Source organism: Ruditapes philippinarum, unplaced genomic scaffold (genome assembly GCF_026571515.1).
Source record: "Ruditapes philippinarum isolate M1 unplaced genomic scaffold, ASM2657151v2 ctg24_1_1_1_1, whole genome shotgun sequence".
NCBI lineage: Eukaryota > Metazoa > Mollusca > Bivalvia > Venerida > Veneridae > Ruditapes > Ruditapes philippinarum.
Genome location: NW_026853760.1, coordinates 343,328 through 358,652, shown reverse-complemented (window position 1 = coordinate 358,652; position 15,325 = coordinate 343,328). Strand labels below are relative to the sequence as shown.

The 15,325-nt window shown below is 31.9% G+C and overlaps 1 protein-coding gene across 1 annotated transcript in view; it reads right to left on the bottom strand.

The window, feature by feature from the left end:
- LOC132737763 (uncharacterized) overlaps positions 1-15,325 on the bottom strand; it is a 25,186-nt gene extending 9,861 nt beyond the window's left edge. The window contains exon 1 of the mRNA XM_060725104.1: positions 15,236-15,325. Coding sequence (XP_060581087.1) covers positions 15,236-15,325 — 90 coding nt within the window. The remainder of the gene's footprint in view (positions 1-15,235) is intronic.

Genomic DNA, 15,325 nt, shown 5'->3' with positions numbered 1-15,325 from the left:
TTACTACTTGAATACCTTCCAAGGCTAAAGAAGAACTTCAAAAGTAAATATCATCAAAAGAACATATAGACGATACTAGCCCTATACTAATGAAATATTCATGTGCAACTTGCAAATTTCTACGTTTCAGTCTGATTTTACACCAACAACGATTCACTCACAAAATAAGTTCAGTCTTTAACGTGAAATATAATTGGATATTTCTATATCTATATAATATTAATTAGTTCGGTGACAGACTGAAAACAAAGGGTCAGGCTTTTGAAAGTGTTACACCCAATTAAAGCAATGCGCAGCCCAGATTCTTTCCAAAGTAAGATGATCTAAAATTAAATTTCGTTTCACATCTTTTTTATCAATCTCAAATAAATGGAAAAGTCTTATCACACTGTTGATAACTAATTTATGCTTTAAAACTAAACAAGTTAAAAGCAACATACTTAATCACCTTGTTTCACAGCAATTGTTTTGTTGTAACAACTTTCTTGGCAGAAGTGTTAATTAAAAATAAACTAAAAACAAAAGAAAAAAGTAAACCTCTTCTGAAATTGACGTTGAAGATGCTAAAATGAAAAATGAGAAAATCAATCATTTCAGTACTATGCATTCTTTATTGTACACTTATTTCAAAAAGGCTTAACAAGTTCAAAAATATTAATAAAATTTACTTGCTTTTGCCCTGAATTTATGATTTACGTCCGAAGTGGGAAACTTTTGTGTCCACGGGGTCACGCGGACAATATTTCAGCAAATTTCGTCCGTATAAGGGTCCTGCAATTTGCAAAATCTGTGCTGAGTTTACGATTGTATTGTCGCGTTTATCACGCACAGAAAATAACTGCACAATCACGTGTGTCCGTTTTAAAGCAGAAAAATCATTGACATTTTGACCATTAATGTCATCACCATTATAAGCATTTCAATATTACTAAAGATGTAAACATAACAGTTTCATTAATACGAAGATGGATTCTCGTGAATGAAATATTTTACACAAAATATCTTGAATGTGCAGAAGTGATAATAAGACCATAGATGTAATATGACAATCTTCATCGTCACATATATTGTAATGGTCTAGAAACTTAAACCTGCTTACATAATTCGTTCATTTTTACTTTCTGTCAATCATGGATGCTACTTTCGTTCTGAAGCCTTACTGGCAATAGCACATAAGTTGACTGGTGTCTTTTCACAAGACATCAATTCAATGTCATGTATAGTGGCAAATTTTATTCTAGTCTGTAAGTTAAGTTGATATCCCTATATTTTTTCCATGCCAGAATCGTGTTGTGTCATGTTTTAACAACTTTTTTTATTTTTTCCATTAAAATTGAACAACCATTTTTAAATTAACCACCTTTTAGCAAAAAAATCCATGTCAAAAAAAACCCGAAATTTAAACCTTTTACACAATACCGGGGAACCGCACATTTCCCCACTTTTGGCAGGTCCAATCAAGACATTGGGAAATTTACCCCAATCCAAAAACGGACTGTGATTTAAAGGGGTTAATAAAAACTGTTTACAATTTTTCCTAATCTCAACTTAAAAGGGGCCAAAATTTTGAAAAAAATTTTTTAAATTAATTTTGAAAAAAGTATTCATTTTTTGTGAAAAAAATTTTTTTTAAATTAAAATTTTATTTATCCCCTTTAAAAAAAAAATTTTAAAACCAATTTTTTTAAAATAAAAACCAAAAAATTTTTTTAAAAACCCGCAAAAGTAGCATTTGCCAACCAATACTCCTTTTAAAAAAAGCAAAACAATAAATAAAAAATTTTTTATTAAAACCCTTTCATACACTTTTGTTTTGAAAATTTTTTTCCCAAAAGATTGAAATTTTTAAATGAATCGAAAAACCAATTACTTTTTAAATCGCAAAATGTGAATCCCTCTGTAAATCGACGTTTTTAAAAAATCAAAAAAACTCTGGTTATACTTTTTTATTCGTATTTACAAAATTAAATTGGGGCGCAAGCGCGCCTCTGTCGCCGTAAAATTTTGGCACGGGGGGCCAATGGGTTTTGATAGCACAATTTTTAAACCAAAAATGGACACAAAGGGCCCTATTCGGTTTTTTTATACCCAAAACGATTTTCCTTACCAAAAAAGCGCAAAAAATTAAAAAACCAACGTACGCCACGGAGAATTTTTTTTTTCAAAAACCGTTTTTAAAACCGTTTATTTAAAAAAAGAAAAGAATGAAAAACGGAATCGAAATACTAAATCCTCTCATCGCCCCCATCATTCCACACAACCACAGCACCCACCGCAAAAAAATTTTCATCCAAAATAATAAACAAAATTTCCCCCTTTTTTAAAATGTAAAAACCAAAAACCCAATTTTTAAAAGTGTAAAAAAAAAACACCAAAAAAATGCAAAAATATTTTCCATATCTACTGCAATATCCCTTAAACAAGAATATATTTTTGTTTTCCTAGAATATTTTGTATATTTTTTTCTGCTTGAAAAAAATGATCCAGGGGCCCTTTAATTATATTTAAAAAACTAAAATTTAAAACCGTTCTTAATAAATAAACGAAAACCGCTTTCCCGGGAAAACCACTTTCAAAAAAGGAACAACGGGCCGAGGGCCCAAAACCCCCAACTTGGGGTTAAGGAAACCACCCTTTGTTTTATTGTATCATCCCTCTTGTGATTTATCAGGGAAAAAAACACATCCCAGACACGTAATGGCACATTTTGCAACCAAAAAAACACGTGAGAAAAATTTTTAAAATGTCTTTAAACAAGGGCTATAACATACGCACATCAAATTTACAATGAAAAACCCCAAACCAAAAATTAACAAGTTAAATTTCTGATTTTGACAAAAAAGGGCAATAACTTTGCATAAATGGGGATATCGCAACGAAAAACCCAAATTTTACAACTTTTATACGATTTAAATTTATTTAAATTTTTATCCTCTCAAAAGCACATCGCACCACAATAAACGTTTAATCTTTAAATTTATCTGGGGGAGGGCCGGTATACACCAACAGTTTTCAGAAATTAGGAACAATGTGAAACATGGGGAAACTGTATTCAACAAAGGGAAATTTGTTTAAATGGAGTAAAAGAGTAAATTATAAGATCTTCGCAAAAGCAGCATAAGGTGTAAAAACTGGCAATTTATATTTAATAATCATATGGAAAAGTTAAATCAGTAAAGTATGCAAGTGGTTGTGTAACAGTCTTCTCCGGTTCCGGTTGTGAAAAAACGCCATAAAAATAGCTACAGTGTCTTAAGGTTTTTATTATCTTAAAATGCATTTCTGTCACAAACTTTTGGTTTTAAACATTACTTTTTAACCTTTGCAACGACTTTATATTCAAGACCTCGGAAGGAAAGTGGTTTTTGAAGGTTTTCTTTATTTCAACCTGTGTTATCAGACGCTTGACAACTGATTTCTCTCGTCCGAATAACAACGATCGAGTCGGGCGCTTGATATTAAAAACATTTCGCTTCTCACTAACCATGATGATAAACATAAACTACAGCTGTTTTGTCTGACGCTAATCTCTTTTAATAGTGTGACAGTTGTGTCTAAGAATGAGGGTGCCCATGATCGAGATGAACAGGTAAACCAGAACACAAAATGATACATATCATGATATAAACTTTCGGATTATGCTTGAACATCTGCATTTGAAATTCACCAGAAGGAGCACGACTCAACCAATTAGAGTCAATAGCAGACTTTTTGCTCTACTATTATCTGGCGACATAGCACTAAACCCCGGTCCTTTTAAATGTGGAATTTGCTTACGCACATTAACAAAAAACCATAAGGCCATGTGCTGCGACCAGTGTCATAAATGGATTCATGTAAAATGTGCTGGTGTCGCACCGGCCAGATATACTGAACTGGGAATTGTAATAGCATTAATAATATCCATATCATTTTCAATTTCTCAAACTCTTTGTTCGAAGATCTACAACCATCAACGTCAGTAAACTTTGTGTCAATAAATAGAAACATATCAACAACTGATTTTGATAACCATGTAAATATAAACAACAGTTTCTGTCTGGTGCCAGATCCAGAGGAGGACTGGCTTATTAACAACAATAATATATCAACACACATTGAACTATCAACAGACCCAGAAGATTGTGACTCTAAATATGACATATTTGATAAACTCTGCAATATGTGGAAAGAAAATAGAAAAGACCAATCATAAGTTATTTAAATATAAACAGTATACGTTATAAATTTGATGACCTACATCAAATACTTCATGATAAACTATGTGACATGCTTATAATTTCAGAAACCAAACTAGATATATCTTTCAACAACAATCTATTCACGGTAGACGGATACAAGATGGAAAGAAGAGATCGAAATTCCCATGGTGGAGGGATTATGACTTTTGTACGAGCCGATCTCCCCTTTAAACGTAGAAAGGACTTAGAATCAGATTCTCTAGAAGGTATTTACCAATGAATTTTAGATCATACAAAAGTTTTAACCATGAAGATTTTAATAACGACCTGGAACAGGTACTATTTCATGTTGCTCATGTTTTTGATGACATTGATGACGTCTACTGGGTCGATGAGATGCTCCTTAAACAGGTCGTTGATGATCATGCCCCTGTGAAAGTAAACAAACCCAGACGTAACCCTTCTCCTTATATGAACTCGAGTTATAGAAAGGTCATCTACAATACACGTCAGGCAAAAAAACACTTTTCTCAAACACAAAAGTAATGAAAACTGGTTAAAATTCAAGAAAATGAGAAATATGAAAACAAAGGTTAAAAGGGGCTCAATCATTACATATTTTCATGAAAGGTGTGGTGGCGGGCCAAAATCAAAAGATTTCTTCTGGCCTACCATCAATCCCTTCTTATCACAAAAATCTACTAATAAAACAGACAACCCAATAATACTGAAGAAGTCAAATGGGGAACTCTTATCTGACCAACCCACAGTCGCCAACACACTTAACTCTTTCTATGTCAACATTGCAAAAAACATTGGTATAGAAGAAAATGAACAAGACACCTTCACACTCCCAAGCATAGATAAAATAAGTAATAATCGTCCACAATCACAATTTACATTCAAGCTGGTCACTGAACAAGATATATCCAAGTCCATAAAAAGGTTAAATCCAAAAAGGATTACAGGAGTTGATCAAAATTCAAATTCCACCAAAGATCATTATTGCAAGCAAACCCTCCCTGGCCTGGCCCATTAGGGATTTATGTAATACTATGTTAAGTCAGGGTCAATTCCCAGAAAATCTAAAACTTGTCCAAGTAACCCCAATTTTTAAAAAAGATATATAGAAAAAAATTATAGGCCAGTAAGTATTCTACCCACCATGTCCAAATTATATGAAAGGGTTATCCACGACCAACTCTCGGGTTACTTTGAGGAAATTTTTCACCCTTATCTGGCAGCCTTTCGTAAATCATATGGCTGTCAGACTACCCTACTAAGGCTAGTGGAAGACTGAAAAAAGGCCCTTGATGAAAACATGTTCATCGGAGCAATACTAATGGATTTATCAAAGGCCTTCGACTGTCTTCCACATGACTTAATTATCCATAAATTAAGGCTTGTGGTCTGTCTGATAACGCTTGTAAACTAATGAGCAGTTATCTACAAAGAGGAAACAAAGGGCTAAACTAGGGGATTATACCAGCCAGTGGGATAATATTATGAAGGGCGTCCCTCAAGGATCAATATTAGGGCCCCTGGTCTTCAACATTTTCATTAATGATATATTTTACTTCATAGAAAAATCCACCCTTTATAATTATGCTGATGATAATACTTTGTCCATCTGGCATAAAAATGCTACAGTTGTCAAATCTACCCTTGAGGATGAAAGTAATATCCTCATAAATTGGTTAAAATCTAACCAAATGTAGGTAAATCCTGAAAAGTTTCAAGCTTTTTCAGCAGGGGTTAAGTCACATTTTCATTTGCGAAAAAGCTGCAAAACAGTTAAATGTCCTGCAAAGATTAAGTAAATTCCTCTCTGTACCTACCAGGCTTATCATATTCAAATCTTTTATCAGGTCAAACTTCAATTACTGTCCCATCGTGTGGCATTTCTGTAGTAAAGCCAACACTGACAAACTTGAAAAACTCCAGTACAGGGCTTTACACATTGTTTTCAATGATTTTACATCATCATATGAAAGTTTCCTTAATAAGGTTAAACTTCCCACACTCCATTTAAGCAGGTTAAAACAATTGCCATCGCTACTTTCAAGTGCTTACACAATATATCACCAAAATATATTCAAAACTTGACCAAGTTTAAGACCTCTGTTTACAATTGCAGGTATGATCATATTCTAGAAGTGCCTACAATACGAACCACCAGGTATGGACAGAACTCCTTTCGTTTTGAGGCTGCCCGGGTGTGGAACAGCCTCTCTAGTGACATCGGAAGAGTAGAAAACTTCAAAGAATTTGGGAGGCTGGTTGGCACCTGGACAGGCCCAAAATGTAAGTGCTCAATGTGTCGCTTGTAGCCTTTGGTTAAACACATGTGTGTTTAACATGTGCTTGTATGAGATAAACATGTTCTAAAGTGCTTCTATGTATAGTCTTTAGATGTTGCAAAGTTATGCTTATAAAATGCTTAATGTTACTTTTTATTTGCATTATGTGATAGTCCCATGCAATTTCCTTGTTTTTATATATATAATGTATATTTTTATCTATTATATTTCTTTTACAGGTATGTACATAGTTGTATATGTATATCTTATTTTTCATATTCTTCTTCTTGTAATTTTTGTAGATTTTAAATAGCTCATGAGCTAGTGTTTTCTGTTTAAATGTATCCGACGTAAGCTTAAAAGGAATGTTAGTCAAAATGGGAATGGTGGTAATAAATTAAGAACCTGTAAGTGATTATAAAACTGCACATTATTGTAAACTATATTTGCCACGTAAACACATGTCTGCACTAGCGAAATTCAGATGTTGAGTAGCTCCCATAAAGCTTGAAACTGGTAGATATGAAAGCATCACTGTTGTCAGTAGGATATGTCCATTATGTAAAATTACAATTGAATGTGGAAAACATGTACTGTTATTTTGTAATGCATATGAGCACATAAGGTTACCTTTGTCAGAAAAAGCTCGTAACTTATGGCCAGAATTTGATGACCTCTCTGATGAAGATAAACTTGTACTTATTCTCTCTAACAATGATATTGTTAAAGTGACAGCCAAAACCTGTTACAATACTCTTCAACACCGCACAAGTAAGGATTTTCAGACCACTTAGTGTTTAAGTTTTTTGTTGTTTTTTTTTAAGTTAATTTAAATATTGTCTTTTAACAGTTTATAGATGATCTGGTGCTTATAGTACTTGATAGTAAATTTTATTGTACAAATGTTACATATCTGTTTAAACATTAAGTTGTTTTATCTACTAACGTATAGTACGGTCTGACCACGGGTGATATATTTAATTAATTTGCGTAAAAGTGCCACATTTTACTACACTCAGAGATTTATTATCAAAATATCTTATGGCATTTATTTTTTTATTTTTTTTTTAAATTGTAGATAAGTGGGAGTAATCTAACTTTTTATGTAAAATGTTCTTATAATGTTGCATTACTGTAATCAGTAGGAACTAACTATCAATTGTATACGGATAATGATACTTCTAGTATATACATGTACATGATATTCTTTTGTAGAATGGTCATATGCACTTTTTAATCAGTTTTAATATGTTTTCTTTATTAATGTATGCATATGAATGAGACTGAAATAAACTAATAAACTGTGACATATACGTTCCGTGCCATATACGGTCCGACACGCCGCGCCTGAGCAATTTAATTTTGTAAATACGAACTAATAAACTTTAACCTATACTTAATAAACGTGATTTCAAGTTATGTCACTGAAAAACAATAGTACCGAGTACCGGTTTTTGTGCACTGCACTTCTTCTCAATCAGATCTATCATCCTATGAAGATTCAAGTTCATAGGTTTTATAGTTTAGGTAAAATGGCTGGGATAAAATAAAGTAAGAAAATAAACAAAGGTCAATAACTCAAACATTATGGAGTATCGTTTTTTTTTGTGCACTGCACTTCATCTCAATGAAATCTATCATCCTATGAAGTTGTCATGTCCAAAGCTTTTATGCTTTAGGAGAAATGGCCCAGACAAAACTGAAATATGAAAATTAACAAAGGGCAATAACTAAAAAATAAGAATTGCGGAGTACCATTTTCTTTGCACTGCAATTCTTTACTATAAGATCTATCATCCTATGAAGTTTCAAGTCCGCAGCTTTTATAGTTTAGGAGAAATGGCCCCGGATAAATATAAAGTATGAAAATTAACAAAGGGCAATAACTCAAAATTTAAGAAGTACATAGTACCTATTCTTGTGCACTGCACTTCTTCTAAATGAGATCTGTCATCCTTTGAAGTTTCAAGTCAAAAGCTATTGTTTAGGAGAAATAGCCCGGACAAAAAATATGAAAATTAACAAAGGACAATAACTCAAAATTTTAGAAGTGCAGAGTAACTATTTTTATGCACTGCACTTCTTCTTAATGAGATCTATCATCCCATGAAGTTTCACGTGCATAGCTTTTATATTTTATGGGAAATGGTCCGGACAAAAATAAAGTATGAAAATTAACAAAGGACAATAATTCAAAAAATAAGAAGTGCACTGCACTTCGGGATATTGAAAGAAGCATGCATCAAGGCGACACAAAATATTGAAACTGTTGATCACTTGCTTGTTTAATGAGAACATCAACATAGATTGTGTTATTATATGTTAATTCTTATTTACTTCATACTGTATAAGACAAATCTATTTACATCTTGAAGGTATTTTGCAAATATGTATAGAAAGCAACTACTAGTATGACAATTTCCTAGTATTAGGTAAATAATAAAAAGTGTGCAAATATTTATATTACATTCATAAAAAGACAAAAATGTACAAACTATCGGTTTAGATATCTAGACATCAGTCTCCTGGAAGTAGTCAATTTGATGTACAGGAAACAAAATGCAATAAATAATATTATACAGAATGCACAAGTTATACATGTACATAAATTTTACAATGTCTCTAAAGTGTGTACAATTGAAAATGCACAATAAAATATATATTCCTACTTATATCTTTAAAACATTAAAGAACAAAAAGCTGTAATGTGTCTACAAATATATACATGTATATATATATATATATATATATATATATATATATATATATATATATATATATATATATATATATATATATATATATATATATATATATATATATATATATATATATATGTTGATCACGTGATGTCATGGTGAGTGGTTTTGCTTTTTCCGCGCGTTAAATAATAAAGAAAAAGTGGAATAAAACAAATATATCATGTGGAATAGTTAAAAGTTTTTTTAGTATTTTGTTTATGTGACTTGTTATGGAAGCTTCGAAACGCAAAAAAGGGAAAAATAGAAGTAGTGGAAGTAATAGTGATAACAGACCGAAAAACAGTAGAGTAGGAGGTTTTCCAGGGAACCAAGAAAAGATCAGTGTAAGTGAACTTTTACAAGAGGCAAACTCAGTTTTGTATAACGATAACAATATTGATAATTCTGAAGTATTTATGAACAGTTCACAAATTCCACTTAACGATATGGCTACCAATCCTAAACAATCGAACTCTAATCAGCAATCGCCAAGCATTGCTGATGTTATGAAATTTCTAGAAAGAATCGAAGGCCAGCTGACAAAAGTTAATGTAAAACTGAAAAATTTAGATAAATTGGAAGAAAAAGTTGATAAAATGGATAAAGAAATGAATAAACTATGGGTTAAAGTGAATGATGTAAGCACTGAAATGAACAAAAAGATAACGAAGCTTGATGATAGAGTTGAAAACCTAGAATTTGTAGACAATTCAGGAAGCGATAAAATCAATGCTCTGATTGACGAGAATACCAAAATTAAAGAATCGCTGACATACATAAAGTCGCAGTCGATGAGGAATAACCTTATCTTTCACAAACATAACGGAACATCCTAATGAGAGACCGGAAGAAACGGAGAGCAAAACTCCGCAATTTTATGAGTAAGGAGCTGAAAATTAGTTTCGATCAAATCAAAGACATAGGCATCGATAGAGCCCACAGACTGGGACCACCCGAAACAGGGAAATTCCGTTACCAGAAGTATTGTATGTAAATTTACTTTATTTAAAGATCGTGAATTCATCAGAAAGCAAAGCAAAATCTCAAAGGCTCCAATTATTATATAAATGAGCAATTTCCGCCAGAAATAATTGAGAAAAGAAAAAAACTAATACCACAAATGAAAGCAGCCCACAAGAGAAACAAGAAGGCCTGGATATCATACGACACATTATATATTGACGGAGTGCCAGTGAGGGATAACTAGGGAAGTGCGGAAAATGGAATTAGTGTGTTAGTCTGGAACTGTAATTGGATTTGACTAGTGAAAAGTTGTGCGATGACTCATTTTTGAATAAATTATTTGCTAATTATATAATATTTATGATTGAATATTGGGGACCAGTATAAATAGCCAGATTGAGTTACCAAAAGTAAATCATTGTTTTTAATTTATTTCAGGAAATTTAGACATAGGAATGCTAAAAGATGTAGTGGTGGAATAGTTATATACATAAAAATCAGATATTGTTCCAGGTATAGAAATAGTGAAAAATCATTTTGACAGTATACTATGGTTGAAGTTAGATAAAATATTTTTTCAATCTCATCTGATATTTATTTATGCTGGTTTATACTATGGACTGATGATAGTCCTGCAGCTAAAGTTTACAATGTTAATTTATTTGATTTACTACAAAATGATATATATGAATACGAGCAGTTAGGCAGAGTGTTATTAGCAGGCGATAATAATGCTACAGTAGGCTTAAACCCAGACTATATTGTATGTGATAGTTTTGTACCAAATATTGACCCTGAAAGTTATTGTCCTGACCGAATCATTAGCCGGGCCTCAAAGGACAAAACATGTAATTCACGCGGCAGTCAATTACTTGATCTATGTAAGGCTACTACATTTAGAAATAGTAAATGGTCGTCTTGGTAGTGATTTCAACTCAGGTGAATTCACGTACTTGAATAACAAATCATGTAGTACAATTGACTACTTATTAGTGCGCGAAAAAGATTTTTCCATAATCCACGATTTTACCGTTGACAATTTTCAGTATTTTCAGTGATCATGCATCATTGCGTTTTTAAATATGTTGTGATCGTATACGTGATTTAAGTCAATCTGATACAAATTTGATCTTTACGTATTTCAAATGGAATGCCGACCATGAGAAAAACTTTAGATGCAGTTTAATTGCCAAGTTGCCCGATTTGTAACGAGTTATTATTAAATCATGGCAATCGTTGATTTGATTTCTGTTGACAATATAGTCAATAAATTTACTGGTATTATTTCGTGAGATAGCAGACCCATTATTTAAGGAAACCCGAAAAAAATTGTAATATACCGACTATTGATGATAATAACAAAAACTTGGTTTTGACCATTGAATGTCGATCATTAAGATCTATTTACGAGGGCGGCACTTAATAAGTTTAATGGGAATAAAACTCAAGAAAATCACATTGAACTGAATAATGCAAAAATATGCATATAAACAATTAATAAGAAAAAGAAAAAAAATTTACATTATCAAAAAATGTCTAAACAATTAACAGAATTAAAGCATGGCGCGACCCCGTGACTTCTGGCGATTTATTTAGAAAACACGATAATAACAAGACTGACTTTATCTAATGATGATTTCAAACAGTATTTTTCGTCAATGTTTGAAGATATTCAGGTACAATGTATCGATGAAGTTGTAATTTTTTTGTCAACAGACGAAATTAATATTAGTTCTGATGATGATGTATCTAAACGATTAAATGAGCGTATATCTATTACAGAAGTACGCGAAGGAATTATGCGTTTAAAGCGTAACAAAGCTTCATGTCCAGCTGACAATTTACTAAATGAATATTTTTTTAAATGCAGCTGACATTTAGACGGCATTTAGCGGATTTATTTAACATTGTTTTTGATTCAGGTGTTTTTCCAGAGAAATGGGCCGAAGGTTTCATTATACCGCTACATAAAAAAGGTGATGTGAATAACGTCAATAAGATGCGCGAGTCGTTAAGTGGTGTGAGAGTCAAAAAAATTACCAGATGCGCAATTCGGTTTTAAGAAAAAAATCATAGTACCGTATATGCAATCTTTGTACTGCAGAATTTAATAGAGCAAAGCTTGAACGACAAAAAAAACGTCTGTATTTGTGCTTTCGTTGATCTGAAAAAAGCATTTGATTCGGTGAACGTGACGCCGTTGTGGTTTAAACTGTACACAAAAAAGGATTAAAATGGTAAAATTTTAACAATGTTTAGAAACATGTACAAATATTGTAAGTCTAGTATAAAATTTAATAATGAATTTTCTGATTTTGTTGAAAGCGCGGTGGCTTACGTCAGGGGCAGACAAATCGCCGACATTTTTTCCCCTTATTTATTGAAGACATCGAATCGTTTTATTTGCAGCAAGATAATACAACTGGCCTAAAACCATTAATGAAATGGCCTAACCATTAATGAAATTTGTCTCTAATTTTGTTTATTTGCGGATGATATGGTAATAATTGTGGCGATTCTGTAGAAGATTTACAATCGAGACTGAATTCTTTACGCGAATATTGTGAAAAATGGGGGTTAGAGGTAAACACTGCAAAAACCAAAGTTGTTGTTTTTAGGAAACGAGGGCCAGTTAAAAGAAATGAACATTTCATTTATAATGATGAACAGTTAGAAATTGTTGATGATTTTCAATTATTTGGGAATAACGTTGAATTACACTGGTACTTTCGCTTTAAAATATAAAGATGTCTAAAAGCCAAAGCACTTAGGACGAATGCATCACATTGTTAAATAATATCAAAAGATATAACATTCGTCCGATATTTCATTGCAACTTTTATGCATTCGTAGGATCGATATTAAATTATGGTTGTCCTATTTGGGGGTTTACTAAGTTTGTGAATTAGAGCGTATTCATCTACAGGTTTTGCCAAAACAATCCTTGGTTGTAAAACAATCGACAAGTAACGCAGCTATATATGCAGAATTGGGTCGCTATCCTTTATATGTATTTCGTTTTGTACATATTATTAAATACCTGGGTCAAGATTATCAATACGGATACTATGCTATTAAAATCAGTTAATGCACATTCAATTGGCGCAAGTATTATAATGGTAGAAAGAATTGGGTTTTCCATGTTAAAAAACTGCTTGATGTATGGTTTTTAGCTCTGTTTTGTAAATCATGAAACATAAATTTCAAATTATTTGTAAATTTGTTTCAAGAAAACAGTAACGGATTGTGCCTTACAGAAACTATTTGGAGATATTGGAGAAAATGAAATACTGAAATCCTTGTACATACATTTAAAACCGAGCTTTGGTATATCGGATTACTTGATTAAAATAAATTTCGTTTAAAATACGTAATAGCATAACTAGATTTGCGCGTGTCGTCGCATAATTTATTTATAGAATCTCTTAGACATGGGCGTAATCGAAAACCCAAGAAATGAAAGATTATGTTATTTCTGCGGTAAATGACATAGAAGATGAATTTCATTTTATAATCACATGCAAAAAAAATTCTGACCTGAGAAACAAATTCATACCAAAATATTATGTGAAAAATCCGAGCATGTACAAATTATTGATTTATTAAGTTCTAAAAAGAAAAAAATCTTGTTAAATTTGGGAAATTTTATAGCAAACAAGCATTTAAACGCAGGAATTAAATCAACCGAATCTTCAGACATAATTATAAAAATGTTATCTTGTCAGTAATATTACCTTATTCTTTTCATTCTCCATGTTTTGTTAATGCAGTCCAAAGATGTAGTTTTATCATTGTATGACACTTTGCTACTAAATAATGTTAACTTTGATGATTACGTGGTGTTTAATTATATTTGAATGTATGTATTTTGTGACCATGTGCATTTTGTACACGTCTTATATGAATAAACTATCTATCTATCTATAATATTCTTTAATCAATCAATTCCTTGTTTTCAATTGTAACTGTTTTTTCTTAACAAACAAAGAAGAATAACACTCTTGCCTTGTAATTACAGGCAAATATAAAATGTTTGATTAGAGAGTGCAATTTTTCCTTCTTTATATCGTATACAGTCTTTATCAGCTTATAAGAACAATCTTTCTCACGTGACAATAGACATTTTCTAAATTCCCCACCTAAACGTTCCATAAATGGATAGGTAGTGTCCCATGTTTAATACTGAAAAGAAAACACATACACTTGGTGTGTGGACCTAAAAACGCCTTTAAAATCTAAATAAAACGTATATTTGTCAATCCCAGCACATGTGCTGATCATATTTATCAAAAATACTTAGTACGAGTCGTACAAGCCGTTTTGATAAAAAAACATCATATTTCAACGTCTATAATTATACACTAAAAAAAATGTTCGCTGTACTGGAAAAAAATCAGCATATCACCATGTATTTTTTTCCATTTCCAATAATTTCACCATCAACATAGAAGATATTATTTTCCACGATGATGATCAATTTTAAACTTTAACATCAATATAAACAACGCAACAGTCGAAATAAACATCAAGATTATCGCCGTTTTACTCCACTTACAAAAACGTTTGATAAATACACGATTGGCTGCCCAGCTTTGCCGTAGTCAAATGCGCAGCGCTTCAAATGAAGATGAGAGCCACCTGGCTATAATCAAAGCCATTCGGTAATATGTTGGTTCCCATATTCAGAATATCTTTTATATTTGATGGGGAACAGTAAGAGAATATCTTTATTTTTGGCGGGGAAAAGTTGACAGTGTGATCAGATAAAAAAAAGACAAACAAGATTTTAGAAGAATATTATAATTATTTTATTTCTCGACTTCTACATTCAAAAAATACATCATAGAGGAGTAGTTTTTGATAAGTTTTATTTTCTGTATACAACAGCAAAACAATTGACTTTTGTGTACAAGTAACAAACACAAAGTGCACTCTTCAAAGTTTCTGTTTTATTTAGCGTCAGTTATCAACATAACTGCCATACATTCAGAAATAGACGAAAGAAATTTATCTTTCTCAACGTTATGGTTTTGAATATATTATAACAAACCTGCAACTTGTATGCCAAAAGAATCTGAGCACGAACAAACATTCCATAGAAAATCTGTTCTTTCCAGTACTGCTCAGTCTGAAATGTCAT